Raw genomic sequence first — 23064 nt, 5'->3', positions numbered from 1 at the left:
GCGGGGGCGGGGGCGGGGGGTCTGCGACCCTGGTGCCAGGGTCCTGCGCAGCCCTCTTGTCACTGGGCCCTTGACTCCCAAACCACTAACCTTCTTGGGCTTAATCCTCCCTCCTTCCTCCCTTCCGCTGGTCTTGTTACTGCCTCCATCGCTGACCCGTCGCTGACTTATCTTTCCACATCCTACTTCTCTTTTTCATTTCCTCAGAATGGTTTTTTTTGGTTTTGTGTTTTGTTTTTTTTCTTTGAGACGAGTCTTGCTCTGTCACTCAGGCTGGAGTGCAGTGGCGCGATCTTGGCTCACTGCAACTTCCGCCGCCCGGGTTCAATTGATTTCCCTGCTTCAGCCTCCCAAGTAGCTCTAGGAATTACAGGCGTGTGCCACCACACTGGCTAATTTTTGTATTTTTAGTAGAGACGGGGATTCACCATGTTGGCCAGGATGAGCTCAATCACTATTTGCCCGCCTCGGCCTCCCAAAGTGCTGGGATTACAGGCGTGAGCACCCTGCCAAACCAATGTATTTCTTTTTTTGTTTTTTGTTTGTTTGTTTTTTCTTTTAGAGATGGGGTTTCACCGTGTTGGTCAGGCTGATCTCGAACTCTTGACTTTGTGATCCACCCACTTCAGCCTCCCAAAACGCTGAGATTAAGGCGTGAGCCACCGCGCCGGGCCCAGTGTATTTCTTAAATGTATTTGATTGCTGTCTCATGCCTCCCTAAAATGTATAAACCAAGTTGCACGCCTACCACCTTGGGCACATGTTCTCAGAACCTTCTGAGCACTGTGTCATGGGCCATGGTCCACTCATATTTGGCTTAGAATAAATCTGTTCAAATATTTTATAGACTGACTCTTTTTGTACACAAGGGTAGTTTGAAATCAGCCATGATGACAGTATTTACAACAAAGAAAGCAAGCCTTTTTCCTCCTAGAGATATAGTTGTTAAACATTCACCAGCACAAGACTATGAGTTTAGGCTCGGCCTGGTGGCTCACACCTGTAATCCTAGTACTTTGGGAGGTCATGGCAGATGGATTACTTCAGGTCAGGAGTTCGACACCATCCTGAACATGGTGAAACCCCACCTCTAGTAAAAATACAAAAAATTAATTGTGCATGGTGGCAGGCGCCTATAACCCCAGCTACTGGGGAGGCTGAGGCAGGAGAATCGCTTGAACCCAGGAGGCAGAGGTTGCAGTGAGCCAAGATCGCACCATTGCACTCCAGCCTGGGCAACAAGAGCAAAACTCCGTCTTAAAAAAAAAAAAAAAAAAAAAAAAAAAAAAAAAGAGTTGGAAGGAGATGAGATTGTAAATGTAAATATGTGGACATTATTTTATAGGAAATAGTGAGTCCTGAAGACCTCTACGATGGGTGAATTGGAGAAGATATTCATATTTCTGAATTAGAAAAATATTTACAATTATGCTGTCAGTTCAGAGGATGGGGAACAGAATGGATGCAGAAAGGGCATTGAGGTGGTGGTGGCATTATTTCAGGTGAGAGGTAAGACAGTATCAGTAGAGGTGGAAGAAGGTGAAGGACACATTCCAGAGATTAAATTAAGAATAAACATTGAAGGTAATTGAGGTTATTTGCTTGGGACACACCATTAGTTAAGTAATATAGTTGGACAGGCAGTTTTGGAAATAAGATCTTGTTGAATTTCTTGCCTTTAAGGCTTTCTGAGGATTTCTCAGTGGAAATTTTGTGAGGTTACGGTTTTGGGTGGAAATTCTGGTTTACGATTTGTGGTAGCTGAAGCCAAGAACAAGAATGATTTTGATCAAAGAGTATGTAAGTGATGAGGAAAGGAAAAAGCTTAAATGAGAAAGGGCTGAAAAACAGGAGAGACAGGATAGAAAGAGCTTTTTTTTTTTTTTGAGATGGAGTCTTGCTCTGTCGCCCAGGCTGGAGTACAGTGGTGCGATCTTGGCTCACTGCAACCTCTGTCTCCTGAACTCAAGCAGTTCTCCTGCCTCAGCCTCCTAAGTATCGAGAACTACACGAGAGCACCACCATGCCCAGATAATTTTTTGTATTTTTAGTAGAGATGGGGTTTAACCATGTTGGCCAGGCTGGTCTCAAACTCCTGACCTCAGGTGATCTGCCTGCCTTGGCCTCCCAAAGTGCTGGGATTACAGGCATGAGCCACCACTCCCGGCCTGGAAATGGCATATTTTAAAGGATGAGAGATAAATAGAAAATGATGGCTGCACTGTAAGATTTACAAAATATTCTTTACTTGATTGAAATAAGAAATCTTATAACTTTATGAGGTTTTTTTTGAGATCTTAAAACTTTAATGTTAAGTTGGAGAAAATAGAATGACTATGAGAAAGAAAAGTAGCTCAGAGCAGTCTGGAAAATGTGAGGTATGTAAAATTTATTAGACCCAAAGTGACAGGAGAATAAGACATAACTCACATTCTCCCACCCATGTCTAGGGTTGATTGTTTAAAGGCATTTTCATTTTTTATTTCTTTCCCTGTAGTTTCCAGACTAGCTGACAAATTACCTAAAATGTTTGAGTTTTCTTTGTTTTCTCTTTTTTTTTTGAGACAGAGTCTTACACTGTTGCCCAGGCTGGAGTGCAGTGGCACAATCTCAACTTGCTGCAAGCTCTACCTCCCAGGTTCAAGCAATTCTCTGCCTCAGCCTCCTGAGTAGCTGGGATTACAGGCGCCCAAAGACAGGGTTTCACCTTGTTGGCCAGGCTGGTCTTGAACTCCTGACCTCGCGATCCACCTGCCTCGGCCTCCCAAAGTGCAGAGATTACAGGTGTGAGCCACTATGCCCAGCCCCTCAATGTGTTTTTTAAAGCACATTGTTTTTCCTTTTTACAAGAATGCAGAGAAATTATATAACACATTTATGTTCTCATCGCGCTATCACAATATGTGAATGAATAACCTTTTGCTAACTGCGTTAGCAGAGTAAGAATTGTTGGGAAATGCTCTATCAAGTCTCGTCGGAGTTAACCCCTCCACAAACTGCCTGCACAGCCACATTTTAGGCAACACCACAACCTCTTCAGCAGTGGGATAACACGGATGAGGCAGAGGTTTGCACTTGCCGGGACTTTGTGTACAGGAGGGAGGCAGGCTACCACTGTTGTCAGCTCCCTCCCTCCCTCCAGACTACAAGCCCAGTTAAGGGAAGCAAAGTTTGCGGGAACAGGGAGGAGGCTGTTGAGAGGGTTTCCTCTGATTGGCAGTAGTCATCCCAATAAAGTTGACTCAGTATTTCCTCCTCTACAAATTAATTCTTCTCTTCAAATATATTCTCACAAGGGCACAGAGATACATGTACAAGGATACCAGAAAAATGCTATTCAAAATGACAAAAAAGTAGAAACAAGCACAGGCCACCACGCCTGGCTAATTTTTGTATTTTAAGTAGAGACAGTGTTTCACTATCTTGGCCAGGCTGGTCTTGAACTCCTGACCTTGTGATCCACCCGCCTCAGCCTCCCAAAGTGCTAGGATTACAGGTGTGAGCTACTGCGCCCAGCCCGGTTTTTGTTTTTGTTTTGACAAAGTCTAGCTGCAATACCCAGGCTGGAGTACAATGGTGCAATCTCAACTCACTGCAACCTCCGCTTCCCAGGTTCAAGTGATTCACCTGCCTTAGCTTCCTGAATAGATGGGACTACATGTGCACACCACCACACCTGGCTAATTTTTGTATTTTTAGTAGAGACAAGGTTTCACCATATTGGCCAGGCTGGTCTTGAACTCCTGACCTCAAGTGATCCTACCACCTCAGCCTCCCAAAATGCTAGGATTACAGGTGTTAGCCACAGTGCCTGGCCCAAATTACCTAAAATGTTACCACAAGTTGCACAATGTACCCTCATTCATTATCTTCATGTTCCTGGAATTTCTGATACAAAGAGCAACATATAGCCAATAAATAGCTTATGTTATTTTAATAAACCAATGTAAATTCTTGGTAAGCAACTTAAGAACTGCTCCTTCTCTTTTCCTTTAAAAACCCACTTAAGGCCAGGTTTGGTGGCTCTTCCCTGTAATCCCAGCACTTTGAGAGGCTGAGGTGGGTAGACTGCTTGAGCCCAGGGGTTCAAGACCAGCCCAGGCAATATGGTGAAACCCTGACTCTACAAAAAATACAAAAATTAGCCAGGAGCGGCAATGTGAGCCTGTAGTCCCAGCTACTTAGGAGGCTGAGGAGGGAGGATTGCTTGAGCCCAGCAGGTCAAGGCTGCAGTGAGCCATGATCACGCCACTGCACTCAATAAAAACCCAAAAAACAAAACAAAACCAATTGTAACTGCTTCTAGTTGGAGCATATATTCAAGGAAACTTAAATCTATGTCTTCAGGGTTGCAGTTCTCAAACTTGGCTCAAAGAAACTTTCCACTGAGAAAATAAGTAACTCTGGCTGTACACGATGGCTCATGCCTGTAATCCCAGCACTTTGAGAGGCTGAATTGGGAGGATTGCTTGAGCTCAGGAGTTCAAGACTAGCCTGGGCAGCAGGGTGAAAACCAATCTCTACAAATAATTTAAAAAATTAGGTGGGTATGATGGCTCACATCCGAGGTCCCAACTACTGGGGAGGTTGAGGCAGGAGGATCACTTGATCTCACAGAGGCTGCAGTGAGCTGAGATCACGCCACTGCAATTCAGCCTGGGCAACGGAGAAAGACCTTGTCTCAATTTTTTAAAAAAGAAAAAGAAAATAACTCCAAATATGAATTGTTGGAACTTTAAAATAGTCTCAGCCAAGGAATGTGATTACAACACTTGAGTCATAAAAACAGGCAGCTATAACCTAGGCAGCTGTAACCTTTGTTTCTCTGATTATAGATTAGCCTTATTCTTTACCTACATTGTTTTATAAAATGTTGTAAACAACTAAAGAGCTCTAAGGAAGACTCTTTGTTTGTTTATTTAATTTTATTTTTGAGACAGGGTCTCACTTTGTCACCCAGGCTGGAGTGCAGTTGTGCAATCTCAGCTCATTGCAACCTCCGCCTCCCAGAGGGAGTCTATCCCAACCCTTCTTCATGGAGCTCACCTGGGCCTCATCCCTCCTCAGCTCCACATTTCTACTGAGTATAAAGAGATACCCCCCTTATTTGTCTCACTTTGGAATCTTCACTTCTGGCCTATAGCCATCCTGGGTTCTGCCCCCTTTTGTACGAGCCTTTTTCTTCTTAGGAAAATGATCAGGTTCTGCCCATAAAAGTATCCAACCTGAAAGGGAGGTGAAGAGACAGTGCCTCACGGAAAACTGTAAAAACACATTTCTTTGTATTTGAATACTTCCAGACCTCACTTTGGCAGCAAACCTACTCTGGGTTAGACCCCAGCATCCTTAGCCTTTTTGTGCCATGGACCTGTTTGGTGTCTGAGGAAGCCTATGGACTTCTCAGAATAGATTTTTTAAGTGCACAAAATAAAATACAGAGAGCGATGGAAATAAATTATATCAAAAGTTTATGGAAATATTTGTGATATTACATGATATGCTTTATTGGCACATTAAATAACAAGATCCAAAGTTGGGTCTAATTACTATAATTTTGAGGCACTGATGAGCAAAAATGATATCGCAAAATGCCTGCAACAGCTGCAGTGTAATATGAAAATATCTGTGATTTCTATTGGTAACAAAGTAACAGGTGCTGCTAACACTAATGAGGTTTGTTCCTAGCAACATTCACCATGGAAGGAAAAGCTAAATTTCAATTACAGTTTAGAGAAAATCAAGATGTGATCGCCCTCCTTCCCATCTTTCCCAATTTTTTTTTTTTTTTTAGACATGGTCTTGCTCTGTTGCCAAGGCTGGAGTACAGTGGCACAGTCATGGCTCACTGCAGCCTCAAGCTCCTGGGCTCAAGCGATCCTCCTGCCTCACACACCTGGCTAATTTGTTTCTGTTTTTTTGTTTTTGTTTTAAGTAGAGATGAAGTCTTGCCTCCCTCCCAGGTACTGTCATACCTGCTGGCATGTGACTGAAGGCAGTGTCTCTGGCCCCAGCTGAAGGACCATAGCCAGCGAGTGGGCTCACACACCTTGGCCTATTGCTCCTAGGGGTCGCCTATGCTATTCAGCCAAGGGAATGATAGTGCCTGCTGGCCCGGCTGAGCTCCAGCCAGGCTTCCCCTGCCACTGACTCTCTTCTGCTTTTCCCAGCAGGAAGGGCCAAGCCTCACCTATGCGACCCGCACCCCCCCCAACCAGCTGACGCTCCCCTCTTAGATTTGTAAATCTATGGCCACTGGTATCCAGCTGCCCACCCTCCCTGCTTCCCCCAGGTCCCTTCAGAGGGTCCTGGGCTTTCTAACTGCCCAGAGCGGACTCTGGCACTCCCTCCAGCCATCTATCACTTTTAGCTTCACCCTCCTGGTTCAACCAGTATTTGTTGTCTATCAGGCCTGGTGGCTGTTGCATAGGGCTCTCCAAGATGAGGGGTGGCCCTGGAGAGCAGGTTGGAAGACAATGTGACCAGAGAAGAGGGACGCCCAAGGGGGCTGAGCATCAGTCTGAACTGTGGGTGCACTGCCTTGGTGCCATGTGAGAGGCCAGCATGTGTAGGGTGGGGAGGGCTGCCGCAGCCCCTAGGCAGTACCTGTGAAGCTCCGGCTCCTCCCTCTATCTTCTGCCCCTTTCCCTTCCAGCCCCTTTTCCAGGAACCTTGCCACACGTGCGCCTCTGTCCTCCACTCCCTGGCCCTCCCACCACTGCTGCGGCATGGCCGTACGCTTGACTTGCCTTACCAGCTCTCTCCTTGCTTTTCTCTCTCCCATTTTTTCTCTGCTTTCTCTCCAACTGCTAGCCAATTGGGTCAAGCAAGTCCATCCCATCCTGAGAGCCCCGGGCCCCTCTTCCACCTTTAAACAGATCCCTCTTCAGAGACTTCCCTTTCCAAGCCTGCAAGTCCCCAGCCCCCTTCATCTGTGATGGTCTATCGTAGTGGTGAGCTGACACACCCAGGCATGACCGTTGGTGAAAACTTCTGTCCACTCTGTGGTATGCCTCTGCCCTGTTCTATAAATACTAATATTTATATATATATATACACACACACACACACACACACCCCTACACACGGCTAACCACCTAGCCTCTAGCACTAGGAATCAGTCACCATGCTGTTCCTGTGGCCCAACTACAAGAGAACACTGTCCCCCAATAATCCCCATCCAAAGTGTGCCACCTCCAGTGAGCCTCCCTGTCATGCCTGGTCTGTGAACAGCCAGCCCCCTGCCATCCCTCCTGCCCCCACCACACTGACAAGCATGGGGGTGCTGTCAAAACAGCCGCATGGCCTGACAGTCTCCACCAGTCCTGCTGTCCCTTGGCTGAGAATAAAACCAATTTCTGTATGACAGGGAATCTGTCCTCTGCTGGTTGTGTTGTCTGTGGAGCTCAGGGGAGTGGAAGGGCCAAGTCATTACTAGGGTGCAGTTGGGAGCAGTGAAAAGGCCCTATCTTTTTTTTTTTTTTTTTTTTTTTTTTTTTTTATTGCATTTTAGGTTTTGGGGTACATGTGAAAAACATGCAAGGTTGTTGCTTAGGTGCATACGTGGCAGTGTGATTTGCTGCCTTCCTCCCCTTCACCCATATCTGGCATTTCTCCCCATGCTATCCCTCCCCAATTCCCCACCCCCCCGCTGTCCCCCCCACTCCCCCACAACAGACCCCCATGTATAGTGCTCCCCTCCCTGTGTCCATGTGTTCTCCTTGTTCAACACCCGCCTATGAGTGAGAACATGTGGTGTTTGATTTTGTGTTCTTGTGTCAGTTTGCTGACAATGATGGTTTCCAGGTTCATCCATGTCCCTACAAAGGACGCGAACTCCTCGTTTTTAATGGCTGCATAATATTCCATGGTGTATATGTGCCACATTTGAAAAGGCCCTATCTTATCCAAGGGACAATTTTCCTGGAAAGCTCATGGAGCTTAGCCCACTCTCATCCTGTGAAGCCGGCTCTGGCCAGTAGGGGGCAGAGCCATGAACTTAGCCAGGAGGGAGCCTGCGGGGCAGCTGGCACTCTGGAGGGACAGACAGAACAGGCCACCAGGCACAGACAGGAGAGGGAGGCAGGGGGATAAAATGGAAGACACCTGGGCTGGATGGAAGTCAGTGCCCTTGGATGCTGGCACCTGCCTTCCCTGCCACCGTTAGATCAGGCTTCTGAGCCTATTGACCGTCAGGGCCCCACTGTCACCCCATAGGCTCCATGGCAGCCCCTGTGGAATCCCCCAGGTGTCATCAGGCAGCATACAGGTAACACGCCTGGAAGGTCCCCAACAACACAGCTGGACATGCTCAGACACTCTGGGGCTGGCGGTTCAGTTGCACAAACTCCAGGACCCAATGAGGGAAACAGGAACACACCAGGCCAAGCAGTGTAGGGTTAATCATATTTATTCCAAAATAAAAAGCAAAATAAACAGGAGTTGCATCACCATGGAGCCACAACCCCATCTCTGCCTCCTTCCTCTGTCCTATGCTATCAATAAGTAAGTTTCAATATCAATAAGTAATACAAAATTAGCCAGGTGTGGTGATGCATGCCTGTAATCCCAGCTGCTCAGGAGGCTGAGGCAGAAGAATCGATTGAAGCTGGGAGGCAGAGGTTGCAGTGAGCCAAGATCATGCCATTGCACTCCAGCCTGGGCAACAAGAGCAAAACTGTCTCTAAAATAATATAAAATAAAATAAAATTTTAAAAAATGTTTCCCAGCCCCAAATAATTAGAACCTCCTTCCCATATGCCAGCTCCAACCTCTGCTATGATACAGAGGGAGGCCCAACCACCAGAATATACACAATGTTACACAGATAAAGTATGTACACTGGGGAATGGGGGCCACCCCAGTAGGCCATGCCCTCACCTGGTCTACATTAGCCCCATCGTCCTGCCTCAGCTGCCTCTCTGAATAAGAAGGTAGGAGCCCCCACTGAGGGAAAAATTGCTTTGGTGAGAGTTAAGGAGGCCATCAGGCCTCCTCCAAACAAGCCAATTCTATGAGCCTCTGACTCTTAAATAACGATAATCATCATCCAGAAATTTAAGGAGTCAGCCCTGGCCAAGGTGGCAAAAGGTCTGCATGTTTGCCTCCCATTAGACAGGGGTCTTATTTTGCTACTGTAAGGGTAAAGGGGTGACTGGGAAGGGGTGGCAGGGACATAATGGGGGTGGAGCCTCCAGCCTCACGATTCTCCAGGCTTTGCTGACTAGTGGCCTGCTTTTATTTTTTTAAAATTTTTATCCTGACTTTTTTTAATGACATAACTTCTTTTCATAACTTTTTTCCGTAACTTTTTATATACCGTAACTTAACTTTTTTAATCCCATATTTTATCCCATAACTTTTTTTAATCCCATAACTTCTTTTTTAATCCCATTCTTTTTTTTAATCCCATAATTTTTATTTTTTAATTTAGTGGCCTGCTTTTAGATTATGGTGATCTTCACCTCATCTGCACCCGTCTCCCACCATTAGACAGAGGTCTTACGCTTGCTACTTTAAGGGTAAAGGGGTGGCTGGGAAGGGGTGGTAGGGACATGGTAGGGGCAGAGCCTCCAGTCCCACTTCTCCAGGCTTTGCTGACAGTGGCCAGCTTTTAGATGACTGTGATCCTCACCTCATCATTCTCATCCGTCCAGTACAAAAAAGGAATGCAGGGGCTGCTGCCCAAGCCTGGGCACTCCTGGGGGTTCTGCATCTCACAAAGCAGCTGCATGATCTGCTGTGCAGTGAGGCTGTCACAGGGAGAACTCTTCCCCCCCCATCCTTGTGCAGGCTCCACGCTGCTGGCAAAGCTCACCTTGAAAAGATCTTTGAAGAGAGGGAGGCAGGGTGCTGTGCAGGAGCCCTCCCCTGCTCCTGTGTGCCCAGCCTGCCCAAGGGCTCTACTCACCACTCTGCTTATTGGCAGTCCCAAGCTCCTGGGGAGCTGGGGCCCCTGGAGCAGGCTCATCAGCAGGGTTCTGGGCAGCTGCCAGGAATCTGCCACTCCACTCGTTGCAGTAGCCCACAAATTGCAACACCAGGGAGGGGTGCTCAGCTACTGCACCTCTGCCTGTGCCTGAGCCCATCCCCACCCCACCCCCACTTCCACCCTACAGAGATGTTCCACGCCCTACCTTCATCTCCTTGTCCTGGATCAGCCTGCTGATACACTCCTTCTCCCGGTGCTGCTCCTTCAGTACCGCCCTCTGGCTCTGGTACAGTGCGATGTACTCTCCTGCAGGAGGACAGAGCTCAGATGCTGGGGCCCCTCTGACTGATGTGCAGCTCCCCTTGCAGTGCCCTGGCTTCCCACTCACCGATGGTGTCTGTCTCTCCAAGCAGCTGAATGCAGCGATGTTCCAGTTCCTCGACTCTCTCCTTCAGGCCCACCTTCTCTTGCATGAGCTCCATAATGTGGCTCTGGAGCCAAAATAATGGGGTTACATCTCAGCAGTGACCTGCCTGCCCCGACCCTTCTTGGCCCATGCCAGGAAAGACTCATTCATCTGCATCTTCTCCATGGCCGCCTGCAGGGCCCAGTGCGTCTCCCCAAATGGAATTGCCCCCAGTTCCTAGGGCTGGGGCTGCCACCTCAGGCTTCTTGTGGGTGAAGGCCAGTAGATGAGCCAGGTGCTGGCAGTGTACGACTTGCTCCTTCAGCTGCCCACCTAGCAGTGCCTGCTGCTCCTCAGTGCTAGCTACAGCTGAGCTGAAAAATGCCACCTGCAGGGAAGAGGTGTGCATTCTTGTAGGGGGATACACAGGACAAATAGGGCCCGGAGGCACCTTCCCTTAGGGCCTCAGAGGGTGTACATGTTAGTCACAGGTGAAATGGTGTCTGACCACTGGCTCCCAGAAAAGGGGTGAGGGGCCAGAGAAATCAGAAGGCTGGGAAACCAAGAGCAGAAGGGGGTCTGGGAGGGACCACAGAGAGAGGCAGCAAAGGTGGGGCAGGGGGAGTCAGGCTCACCATGGCCTCCTGGTTCTCCAAGTCCTCTGGATGCTCAGCATGGACTGAGGCACCTCCTCCTCCTCACTGTCTAGTCTGTCTCCTGTGGGGGTGGTCAGAGGGGTCCTCAAAAAACCCAACAAGGGTAGAGTGGGCCAACCTCTGCCCCCACCCTCACTGTGTAGCCCTGGGCAAGGCCCTCCCCAGGGGAGAATAAGCAGCTATTATTTTTATTTTTTTAAGAGCCAAGGTCTTGCTATGTTGCCCAGGTACAGTCTCACTACCAACAGCACAAAAGTTCTGACCTGCTCCACTTCTGACCTGAGGTAGTTCACCCTCCTTAGGCAACCTGGTGGTCCCCTGCTCCCAGGAGGTCACCATATTGATGGCAAACTTAGTGTGGACACCCAGTCAGCATAATGACCGGCTGTTCTAAAGGTCTCTTCTAACTCCTCAATCCTACACTGCTAACAGTTCCCCCTTCCTCCTGGGCCTCTCTCCTCTTCCTGTGAGCACTCTCCGGTATTTTCTCCAGGGAGAGCCATGAGGCTTAACTGGGCCTGAGGCTGTCGGTTCTGCTGGCTAACAGCTTCCAGGCACTCCTAAGGGGGCAGGAAAGAGACTGAGAAGGAGGTTGCCAGGTCATCCCCCTCGGGGCCTCACCCTCAGCAACTCCCTTACCTGGGTCTTCTGCAACTCTTGGCAGGCTATCTTGGCCACTGCTTTGCTTTGAGTTTGCTGCTGCAGATGGTCCATGAGCTGGGTCTGCAACAGCAACTGGTTGTGCAGCCCCTCCTTCTCAGAAGTCAGCTGCTGATAGATGGCCACCTGCTGCTGACAGGCGGCCACATACTGCTGCAGGTGACCCAGGTACTTGTCTTCTGCCACTGCAGATTCTGAGCCTCTTGGCTCTTCAGCTCCATCTGCAGAAAGACCCTAGGTGTGAGGACAGGTGGTGGGTGGCCCATAAATAGGGTGGCAAGATCACTGTGGGGCTCTGTTGCCTACCCAGGCCCCTAGCCCCTTGCTTCAGGACTAAGAGACTGCCTCCCTTGCCCAGAGCCCCATGCCTCCTTCCCCAGCCTCAAATCTCACACCCTTCTTCCCACCATTTAAACTGTAGGCCACAGACTGGTGGAAAAGCAGAGGGAGCCAACCACCATCTGCTAAGTGTGCTACATGCCTAATGCTTTCCACGTGTTATCTCATTTAATCCTCAGCACCTCTGCAAAGAAGGTGCTAACTTCCTTTTTAAGTTAAAGAAACCGAGACTTAGAGATGCAAAGTAGTTGAATGGTGACCAGTGGAGACGAGGCCGGAATTCTAGTTTGAATCTAAGGAGCCTCTTATACCACCATCCTTTCCCTATGATTGGGGGGCTCCATGCCTCTAGCTGGGATGATGATGTCCAGACCTGGGAGGAGCTCACTGCTAAAAGTCAGAGGGCAGGAAGCAAGAAACAGTCACAGGACTGCCCTGGAGGGTGCTGGGGTCACCTGTCCCCCAGGTTGGAGCTGCCTCTGGCCTCTCCCCTCCCCTCCCCAGAGCCCGGTGCCTGCCTCCCAGCCCTTCCTGGATGGAGCAGGGTTACTATCTCCTTCAGCTCATCCAGCTACTTTCCCAGCTCCCTCTTTACGTGCTGCTCCAACTGCAGCACGCTGGTGATCTCCATGCTCTTGTTAGTCTGTAGAGACAGAAGCAATCAGCGGCCACCCACTGCAGCTGGAGACCCCAGAACTTGGTGTCTGCCTCCCATGGCACTGGGAAGGGTGAAGGCAGTTTAGAAAAATTATTCCCTCTTCCCCACAGCCATCAGAGCAGGGTTCTGGCTCACAGGTGCCTTCAGAAGTACCATCTCACATGAGGGTGCCCCATTTTATGGGTGGGAAAAGAAAGGCTGGGAGGGTTAGGGAGGACAGCAGGCTCTCCAAATGGGGTCACACACCAGCTTTATGAAGCCGCTCTGCAGCTCAACCAGCTGCTCCTTGAGCTCACAGTTCTGGGACAGCATGTGACTGATGGTGGTGCAGACATCATCTGCATGATCTCCAGGATTTACCTAGGCAACTCCATCTGCTCCCCACAGAGCTCAGCTGCCCACTCTAATTCCAGCAGCCTCTCCTCCTGCCCCTGGTTCAAGTGACTGAAGCGCTCATTTTCTTGCACCTGGGCTTGGAGCTGTCCTGCCAGACTCTCCAGCTCCTTCTGCCTCCACTTGTAGCTGCTGCACAACCTTGGAGGGCCCTGCTGGGAGTTCCAGGAGCAGGATTCAGCTAAGAAAGGAAGCAGACAATAAGGGCCTCTGGATTCTTTTTTTTTTTTTTTTTGTCTTTTTGTTTTTTTCCTTTTTGTGGAGAACGGGGTCTCGCTATATTGCCCAGGCAGGTCTCGAACTCCTGGGCTCAAGCTATCCTCCTGCCTCTGCTTCCCTAAGAGCTGGGATTACAGGCGTGAGCCACAGCGCCTAGCTGGCCTCTGGATTCTTTAAAAAAAAACTCTCCTCTTGGTCCACAGCTCCTCTAAGGCTCCCCAAACTTGGCCTCTCTGCTCTATCACTTTCTGTAGAGACATCTGCAGGTGGCTGACAATAGGCACTCCTCCCTCTTTGCTGATGGGGACACTGAGGTTCATGGAGATTACCAGACTTGCCATCTCCTGGCACAGACCTTTCCCTCTATCCCAAAGCCCTCCATCCACCACCTTCCTGGGGCATTCTAAGTCACTCTCACAGCCCTCTAACACCAGTACTGCTGCTAGGTCACCCCAGCCCCAGCTTACCCATCTGGTTCCTCCGTTCAGTCAAGCTCATCTCTAGCTCCTGTACCTGACTCATGCTCTCCTCCCTCAATGTGTGCACCTGTCCAAAGTACAGGGGAAAGGGCCCTGAAGAGAGGAGCTGGTGGCTGGCTGGACAGGCTACCATCTCCCTCTCTGATCCCACTTCCACACAGCCCAGACCCATGACAAGCTCTGGTTGTAGTCCTCCCATTTGATAGATGTCGAGAAAGATCGAGTGACCTACCTAAAGTCGGGGGCTGAAGGGTCAGGTCTCACCTGCTCTGACATCTGCTATATCCTCTGCCGCCACATGGCGCTCTCTTCTTTCAGATTTTCAGCATACTTGTCTCTCTCCATTTGTAATTATCTAACTGACTCTATTACCTGCAAGAATGGCACAGAAGTTAGGAAGGACTATCACTGGTCCTCACCAGCTCCTGGCCACCTGGGGTCATCTTCCTTCCACATCCCTCCCCCGCAAAGCCTCATCTGCCCCAGGTGTGCTTCCAGCTGTGCCCACTCCTCTGTGCCCTGCTGTAACTGCTGGTTAGCAAACTGGATGGTGAAGAGTGAGAAGTTTAGATCTGGGGAGCCCGTGCCATTCCACACAGTGCCCCCTAAAAGAGCTAGGGCTAGGGCTAGGGTCAATGTACAACTCAGTCAGTACAACTCTGTTGTCAAGTTTCTTTGGCTTAGAAATAAAAAATTAAATAATTTAAAAAAGACCTCAGGCTGGGCGTGGTGGCTCCTGCCTGAATCCCAACACTTTGGGAGGCTGAGGCAGGTGGATCACTTGAGCTCAGGAGTTCAAGACCAGCCTGGGCAACATGGCAAAGCCCCATCTCTACAAATACAAAAATTAGCCAGGCGTGGTGGTGTGCACCTGTAGTCCCAGTTACTTGAGAAGCTGAGGCAGGAGGATCGCTTGAGTAGAGGCTGCAATGAACCGAGATCACACCACTGCACTCCAGCCTCAGTGATAGAGCAAGACCCATCCTTCCCCCCCAAAAAAAGATCTCCACTCTCTATTATTACCATGGAATAGTGAAAGTGTTGGCTTGAACCTCAGAAGAAAATAAACAGACTCGTTAACTAGCCATATAAACATAACCTATAAAGTAATGGTTTCCATCCATGATGCTTAAAAAAGGAAAAAATTTTTTTAAGCCCTAACCCTGAGATTCTGATTCCCCAGGTCTAAGGCAGGGCCCCAATTTGTAGATTTTTAGCACTTTCTAGAGGATTCTATGGCAGGACCAGAACAAAGACCCCAATTTTCCAACTCTTGGCTGGAGCCTTCCCATACCCTGCATGATCCCTAGACCATGGCCCAGGTGAATGGGGCTCCAACCACCACGCCCCCAGGGCTGCAGCCAATTGCCTGTTGAAGCAGGAGTTCAGTCACTTGTAATTTCTTTTGCAGCTCTTCCAAGTTAAGCTGCATGCCAACCTTCTCAGTCACTAGGACTCGAAGCTTCTTTTCCAATTCTGATTTCTCCTGCTTCAGGTCCTTATTGCTTTGGTTATGGCCAGAGGCAGTAGAGAAAGGAATGAATGAAGAACAGAAAGGACTGCTTTGGTGATCAACCCTCTACCCTTGCCCTACAACCACAGAACCATGGCACTGGAAGGAACCCCAGGAATCAAAAGTCACAGTTGGCAGGCCAGACAGAAAACATGAGTTGCCCAAGGCTACAACATGAGTCACCGGCACTAGAGCTTAGCCGTGCATACATGCAAACCTGTATGACGACCTCACCATGATTACCTGCACCCCCTCAACCTCCCAGCACATCACTCATGCTAAGGGCCCCCAGACCTCCCATCCCACCTTCCCCCATGCTACCTGTTCTTGTATAACTCCAGCCTGAGAGCATCTCTCTTTTTGGTTAACTCCTTGTTGTCCTGCAAATACAGACCAAAGGTTAAGTCAGGATACAGCAGGCAGAGGAGCAGCTGGTCGACCAGTAACAATAGCTACAATAACTATTCCACACTAACACTTCCTCACTCTAAATCACACTTGACATTTTTTGAAGGCATTTCCAAGTCCATGGACTCATTTGTTTTTAAAAGAACTTAGTAACATGGAAAGGACAGGGAAAGAGATCAAATTTATAGTTGACTAACAGAGGCCCAGAGAGATCAGTTTTACCATTATTACTACCACTGTTTGAACCTTTATTGAGTGCTTCACCAGGCACCATGTTAACAATCCCATTTAATCCTCACAACCACCATGAGATAGCTACTATTATTACCTCTATTGTGTAGATGAAAAGCATGGAGTATTAGAGGTTAAGTGCTTGCCTAACATCACTCAGACAGAGCTGGGATTTGAACACCCAGGTATATCTGATTCTCTAAGCCCATTTGTTCACTGGGGGTGGGGGCACAGATAGGAAGGACAAAATTAATCTTTTGTTCACTTTTTAAAAGGATGATACATTCACATAGTCCAAAACTCAGAAGGTACAGAAGGGAAATATCTCCCAGCCGCCCTGTTCCTCTCTCCTGAGTTTTTTGTTTTGTGTTTTATTTTATTTGTTTATTTTTTATTTTACTTTAAGTTCTGGGATACATGTGCTGAAGGTGCAGGTTTTTACATAGGTATACATGTGCCATGGTGGTTTGCGGCACCTATCAACCTGTTATCTAGGTTTTATGCCCGTATGCATTAGTTATTTGTCCTAATGCTCTCCTTCCCCTCGAGTTTTTTATGAATCCTTCCAGACATGTTTTATGTGTATTATCATAGTATGTATGTACGTACACACACACACACATTCCCTCTCTCTACACAAATGGTAACATACTAAAGATACTCTTCTGTACCTTCACAGTACAAGTACCATATTCCATACCTAGGACTTGGCAAAGGCCACAGCCAAGTAAGGGCAGGGCAAGCACTTGGCTTCGGAGCTCTGCATCCAGTGCTTGTTCCCCATAGCACCCCCAACTCACCCACAGCAGCTGATTCAAACACAGCAGTGTCTGTTAGGCTGCCTCTAACAAACATACATAAAAGCAGCGAGAAATGGCCCATGCTGCCTTCTGGGCAGGACACTCCATCTGGCAGAAGGGACCTTTAGGCTCACTCCTCCATCTGAGAAGCCAGGCTGCCAGGGAATGGGGTAAGTGGTTGGAATCACCCTGTCTGCCTTCTTCTGCTGTGTGGTGAAAGCAAAGAGAGCCCACTCCAACTCTCCCACATGCTGCCGGGAATACTGCAGGCTGCTGGCCAGATCTTCAGACTCTCCTGGAATGAGAGAGGTTGAGATGGAGCCCAAAGGACTCCCCCTAAAGGCCTGTCAAAGTGCCAGGTTGAAGGATGATGGGATGCCCAGATTCCCACCTTCTTTTTGCCTGGAAGCATGCTGCCTGTGAGCCAGGGCTGTCTGTAACTCAGCTTTCTCTGATATGAGGATTTCTGCAGTCTGAATGTGAATCTTTGGGAGAAAAGCCAAGCAAGAGCTGAAAGAAGAGGAAAGAAACATTCTCCAGAGGACAAGAGGGAAATTCACACCCTCCACTCACCTGTAACTGCTCCCTTAGGGCTCCCTGCTTTTGGTGGCATTCTTTCTTTTCCTATAGGAAGAGAAAGACAGAGCTCTTACTGGAGGAGGCAGAGATGGCACAGCAAGGAACATGCCCCCAGAAAGCTAACAATGCCCTAGGATAGTTCCACCCATGGGACCAAGTTATCAGGGAACTTACGGGGATGGAGTGGAATCTGGGGGTGAGCCTTCTTCCCCAGGCTGGGAGTGAGCGAGATGAAACTGAGGCCTCTACATCTGAGTGCCCCCTAAACCCAGCAGTCAAGTTGTGAGCAAAGAGTTACTTCTTCCAACTGATCCACAATTTCTTGGTTCTGTTTTTTCCTGTGGGGAGAATCAAAGGAAGAGGACTGAGGGTGGCCCCTTGACTCTATTCCCCAAACCAGGAAGGGGTAGGCAGGGGCCAGGAATGGATTTTAAAGGCAAAGTTCTCAGACCCAGTGGAAACATGAACTGGTAAACTCTCCTCAAGTTCCCAAGGAAAGGGGATTTGGGTCTTTGTTGGTTTTGGCCCATAGCCACAGGACTGAAAGTCTGAATCTGGATTCTCTCAAAGGGACAGTAACATAAACCTCTACAGATGAAGTTTGAGAAAAGCCCACCCTTCTGCCAGCTTGTGATTTAGAAAGGTGCATTCATTCAACAAATGTTTACTCAGCACATACCAGCCAGGTATGGTTCTTAATCACAGGGATGTAAGACGGAAAAAGACAGGAGCCCTTGGCCTTGAGGTTTACATTCAAGTGGGCCTTTAAACCTTTAACTCTCAGAACTAACAAAGACCTTTAATATTCTCTAACTCTATCTCCTCAAGAAATGCAAGCCCAAGGAGGAGAGGTGGCTTGTCCAGAATCAAAGAACAAATTAAGAACCGAGTCAGGGCAGAAACACAGGGCTCCTGACAACCAGTCAGGCTAGCACTTCCCTGAGAGGCAACAATCCCAGGCACTCAAAGTACCCCAGGTTGAGATGATATGAGGAAGATTCAAGCTGTCAAATTCAGTTTCCCAAGATCTGTTCCACAGAAAATGAGCAGATCTCACTCCAGAGACCACTGACTGAAGGGTACTCTGGTCCCAGAACCATGGAGAATTCAAATATGAGGTGAAGAACTCAGAAAAAAATGCTAAACTCTCTGGAGAGTAGAAGCCTGGGAGAAAACCAAACCAAATCCATTCTTCTATTGCCACCCAAAGACACCGTCAATGTTTTGAACTCACATGGGAAGTGTGGGCTTTTCACCCTGCCAATGTCTATGTTAAGGGAGTAAGGCAGCCTGAAACCTCTTGCTCCTAGGTCCCATAGTCTCCATTCCCCTTCCAGCTGGAAACTTACGCTGCGACCAGAGGAACCAGAAAGAGGGTGAGAACACTTAGGGGGCTGGGTCCTAAGATCAAAGGCTGGTCTCGTGGCAGTAATAATAGTTCCTAGGGAGACTGTGACGTCACTACATTTCACTCCTCACTGGGGTGGCGGGAGATCAATGTGATGCCTGAGTCACTACCTCAAGATGGAGGAGGGGGTGCAGGGCCAGGACCCAGGTCCTTGGAGATGTGAGCCCAAAGACCCCAGGGAGGTCAGGCTTGGGGCAGCAGAAGGTGAGAACTGAGTATGGAGCAGGGAGCTCCAGGAGTCACCCACCCAAAGTCACCCTGGGGCAACTGGTGAGGGCCGGGGCTAGGCTGCTGAGGGAGCAGTGCTGGCTGACAAGATTTTGGTGGGTGGAGCCCAGAGGCACTGAGGGGGCCTAGCCCAGTGTGCCTCAGGAGTGGCACAGACTCTGGCAGCAGTCCTGCCATTGGAGGGGACCTGGGCCTGGGTTGGGGGGCCACAATGTGGTGCATTTTACCTTTTTGTTGGTTGTGGCCAATTTGCTCTGTCAGGTTTCTTTGGACATCGCAGGGCAGGGAAAGAGGCGAAATTGTGGCCACATCAGTATGATCCTGGCAACGACTGCTAAACACCTCCAGTTGCCTACCACACAGCTGTGTGACTGAGCCAGAAGAGGTGTAATCAGGGTCACACTAGAATGCAGAATAGGGGTGTGGTCTTAATGCTTCAAGCCCATTGGTCAATGAGAAAGATGAAAGGGAAAGGGCTGTGGCCAGGCAGCAGCATCCAGAGGGACCAGTGGCCTCACAAGGAAAGCTGACCATGCAACTTCGCCCACTGTGGAGAGGGGCAGGGCCAGCTTTCACTTTAAAAACTTTAAAAAATAAACTTTAAAAATAATGTGTGTGTGTACCTTATGTGTGTCTATGTGTGTGTGTATCTACCTGTTCCTCAGGAGCTGTCCTCATTACCCAGCTTCTACGCCAGGCCTATGATTTTGGCCTTTATTTTTTATCTTTAAATGGAGTATAAGAATTACTGACATTACCTGAATTGAGATACAAATCCTATAAAAATGGAAAAATCCATAGTATGCTTGATGATTAATGAAGCAGACTATCTTATCCAACATTCCAATGAGATAAAATAATCAAAATGATTTCTCTTTTCTGGAAAAAGTTTATCTTATTCTCCCACATGATTGTTAAGATTTTTTTTAAAACTAGAAACATGCCTAATTATCTTTAAAAACACAAAGCTTTTGGGCTAAGGATGGTGGCTCACACCTGTAATCCCAGCACTTTGGGAAGCTGAGGTGGGTAGATCACCTGACATCAGGAGTTTGAGACCAGCCTGGCCAATATGGTGAAACCCCATCTCTACTAAAAATATAAAAACTAGCCAAGCATGGTGGCAGACACCTGTAATTTCAGCTACTCAGGAGGCTGAGGCAGGAGAATTGCTTGAACCCAGGATGCGGAGGTTGCAATAAACCAAGATCACACCACTGCACCTCAGCCTGGGCAACAAAGCGAGATATCGTCTCAAAAAAATAAGTAAAATAAATAAATAAAAACACAAAGCTTTCTATTTAATAAGCACTCAAAGCTCTTTACCAGTTTAAAACAAATGCAAGGCCCTTCTAAAGTAAGACTAAATGCTAAGTGATAGGGGAGAGAAAAAGGACATAAATAACTCCTAGTCTCATGGGGTTAATCACTAAATCCTACTTTTCTAGAATCACCTGGAATCTCTAAGCCTTGAAAATGAAACTGAATTTCTCACTCAGTACTTGGCTATGACTTGCAATCATGAAAACCAAGAATTGTGTTATATCACTGTGTATTGCTTGTTATCTGAATTCTACACTAGGCTGGGATCAAGAGTTGAATCTTGCATGATTTGCTCCATAACCTGTGTGCTTCTTATCTCAGACCAAACTAAGCTTTTCATAGAGCTTTACAACTTATAGTTGGTATATAAAAGTGGTTCTCAAAAATATAGTCTCTGTACCAGCAGTACCTAATAACTTTTTATAAATGCAAATTCTCAGATCCCCTCCAACCCTCCCGACCTGATGAATCAGAAACTCTGAAGTAGGGCCCAGCAATCTGTGCTACAATAAGCCCTCTAGGCATTCAAGAACCTCTGGCATACAGCAGGTAGAGAAAATGTGTTTCCTTCTGCAGGTCCAAAGCCAGGGATACTATATGTTCTGTTTTGACATGAAACAATGTCATGCAATTAAAAGACATAAATCTCCTTCCGATTTCCACCCTCCATCCAATGTGTTTTATTTTTATGAGTTAAGTAAGAAAACAAGTGGCAATCAGAGATTTAGTCTAAAAACTGTATATACAGATATCGGTTCTCAACCATCCTGATCTCATACAATACCATTTACATCCTCTTACATCTTAAGTTTTAGAAAAGGATCTTCACAATGTAAGTCTCAGACACACTAGGAGTTCTATAATAAAAGACCAAGGAGATCCGAATGTCCAAACTTACTGGAGAAAAAAAAAAAAAATGGAATCATTGGCTATATTTTTGAATTGCATTCAACACAAAATTAAAGTTTTGAAATTTTTTCACCTTCATACTTCTAAGTCAATAGAATTAAACCAGAATACTCCATTCTTTCAAAGCCTCTAGCCAGGCAATGTCTTACTGTATTAGTTTTTGCTTTCAATGGATATAAAGCAGAGTTCTGGTAGGTACATTTTGTATACCTGTAAAGATGCAGAACTAAACATTCCATCTGTTCGATATTAAAACACAAGTCATGTAAACACCAGATGGTGAGTGTAATACTTTAGCGCTAGCATCAAAACCTCAAATATAAAAAGATACCAAGAACACCACTAGCAAACCAAAGTAAACTCTGAACCAGGAACAGTAGTTCAAGCCTGTAATCCCAGGACTTCGGTAAGCCAAGGTGGGAGGATTACTTGAAGTCAGGAGTTCAAGACCAGCCTGGGCAGCACAGCAAATTCACATCTTTCCAAAAAAATTTAAAAATTAGCAGGGTGTGGTGGCACACACCTGTAGTCCTAGCTACTTGGGAGACTGAGGTGGGAAATCGCTTGAGCCCAGGAGTTCAAGGCTATAGTAGCTATGATCGTGCCACTGCACTTCAGCCTGGGTGACAGAGCAAGACCTAGATAATTACATTCTGTCCTTCTCCTGTTTACACTAAAACACTAAGTTAAAATGCTTTCATTCAGCAGGATAAAAATTAAGTGAAATGTGACTTTGGCACTTGGCTAGCAAAAAAAAAAAAAAAAAATACACTAAAGAAAAAATAAAGCAAAATGACAAATTACTTACTGGGAGAAAGTTTTTGTGACTTCAATGACAGTTAAAAGATTTGTATCCTTAGCCTATAAAGAAATCTTTAAAATTACTCAGAAAAAGACAAATGTTAAAAAAAAGATAAAATTATTTTACAATTTTATAAAATTACTCAGAAAAAAAACAAATGATTTCCAAAGAAAGGAGGCAATGGAGAAACAGTCACTTCCCACAAAAATAAAAATGGCCAATAAGCACATAAAAAAGATTCAAAAGCATTAGAAACCAAAGAAATGTAATGAAAACAGTATTTTCTGCTTAAAGACCACAAAGATGACAAATGGAAGGAGGAAACTGGAGATCTGTCATTGTTGGTGGGAGTATAAACTGAACCAATTTTCCTGCAGGATAATTTGAAAAATGTCTATTAAAATCCCTAAAACTGTTTTATGATATTTTCCTCTAGAAATTCTACTTCTATGACATCAGTCAAAAAAAGCTTGCTCGAGTCCATTATAATGTATACATAAAGTTCATTTCAAAGCACTTAGGAAGTTCAATTGGCATAAAATTGAAACAATTACATTTGGCTTTAAGTTAGTAACAAAAATAAATTCTCTATATATCACTTATTCCTTTCAGAAAAGTAACCCAATACATACCTCTGTAGAAAATGTTTCTTCTGGATTTACTCAAATAACAGAATAAATCCTCATTATTTTATTATTTTTTTTAAAAAAAGACCAAAATGTGCCTTACAGACACCACTGTATGTCAAAAGGCTTAAGATTGAACTAGATCAACTAATGAAACTTTAAACTTAGTAAGAGGCTGTATGTACCTCTTTTTGTCGATGAGATTTAAAGCAACTTGGCTTTGAGGGAAGTAGGAGGAAAATTTTTTAGCCTTTGCAAAGCTGTTGAAAAACAAGAAACTGTAATGTTTGCTGGAAGTACAAGTTAAGGGCTATAGCTTCTGTAAACTTGAATATTTTAATACAAAGTTGAGAATTTATCAAAGAGCAGAAACCGAAAGGTGAAAATATGTTAGTATCCCAGAAGCAAAATAATTTTAAGGTGATGCTTAATGCATTAAGTTGGAAAGAAAAAGGCATGAAATACAAACTTTTAAAAAACAGTTTCTTACAGATGAGAA

General features: G+C 46.7%; 3 protein-coding genes across 5 annotated transcripts in view; all 3 read right to left on the bottom strand.

Annotated features, from left to right (window-relative positions):
• Nucleotides 1–251, bottom strand: part of BLTP3B (bridge-like lipid transfer protein family member 3B) — a 90501-nt gene extending 90250 nt beyond the window's left edge. Inside the window, exon 1 of one of the 2 annotated variants that reach the window (XM_064376822.1) lies at nt 91–251. In XM_064376822.1, coding sequence (XP_064232892.1) covers nt 91–149 — 59 coding nt within the window. In that variant the 5' untranslated portion in view covers nt 150–251. The remainder of the gene's footprint in view (nt 1–90) is intronic. The other variant, XM_012469260.3, reaches the window with a different exon arrangement.
• Nucleotides 252–8075: 7824 nt separating this feature from the next.
• Nucleotides 8076–11546, bottom strand: LOC135275354 (golgin subfamily A member 2-like). 2 transcript variants are annotated; one of them, XM_064376824.1, is made up of 7 exons: nt 11504–11546; nt 10970–11051; nt 10591–10722; nt 10317–10419; nt 10135–10234; nt 9632–10022; nt 8076–8655 (listed from the first exon to the last, which is right to left on the bottom strand). In XM_064376824.1, exons 2-7 carry the CDS (start codon nt 10970–10972, stop codon nt 8488–8490), a joined length of 897 nt encoding a protein of 298 aa, XP_064232894.1. In that variant the 5' UTR covers nt 10973–11051; nt 11504–11546; the 3' UTR covers nt 8076–8487. The 2 variants fall into 2 exon arrangements, with proteins under 2 accessions (XP_064232894.1, XP_064232895.1); XM_064376825.1 differs by lacking the exons at nt 10591–10722; nt 10970–11051; nt 11504–11546 and having other exon boundaries at nt 9632–9825; nt 9908–10022; nt 10317–10584.
• Nucleotides 11063–17560, bottom strand: LOC105728868 (golgin subfamily A member 2; the record flags this gene model as incomplete). Its single annotated transcript, XM_064376667.1, is given in 17 exon segments — nt 11063–11550; nt 11630–11829; nt 11832–11871; nt 12540–12632; nt 12894–12983; nt 12986–13154; nt 13156–13195; nt 13484–13492; nt 13727–13805; nt 14003–14114; nt 14220–14281; nt 15084–15243; nt 15573–15631; nt 16879–16985; nt 17082–17175; nt 17264–17314; nt 17444–17560. Coding segments are annotated over 17 exon segments (1617 nt in total), but the record flags the coding sequence as incomplete, so codon positions are not given.
• Between the last annotated feature and the right edge of the window lie 5504 nt (nt 17561–23064).

This window comes from Aotus nancymaae, unplaced genomic scaffold, assembly GCF_030222135.1.
Source record: "Aotus nancymaae isolate 86718 unplaced genomic scaffold, 86718_ANA_hifiasm-v0.15.2.pri h1tg000016l, whole genome shotgun sequence".
In the NCBI taxonomy this organism is placed as follows: Eukaryota; Metazoa; Chordata; class Mammalia; order Primates; family Aotidae; genus Aotus; species Aotus nancymaae.
Note: the sequence above shows the minus strand (reverse complement) of the source record. Positions and strands in the feature narration are given on the sequence as shown.

Excerpts from the sequence above, each read along its gene's own strand:
- LOC135275354 (XM_064376824.1), bottom strand. Across the intron at positions 10,235-10,316 it reads TGGAGAGACAGACACCATCG|GAGAGTACATCGCACTGTAC; the intron begins GTGAGTGGGAAG and ends GTCCTCCTGCAG. Across the intron at positions 8,656-9,631 it reads GGACGGATGAGAATGATGAG|GCTGGAGTGCAATGGCATGA; the intron begins GTGAGGATCACA and ends CTTGTTGCCCAG.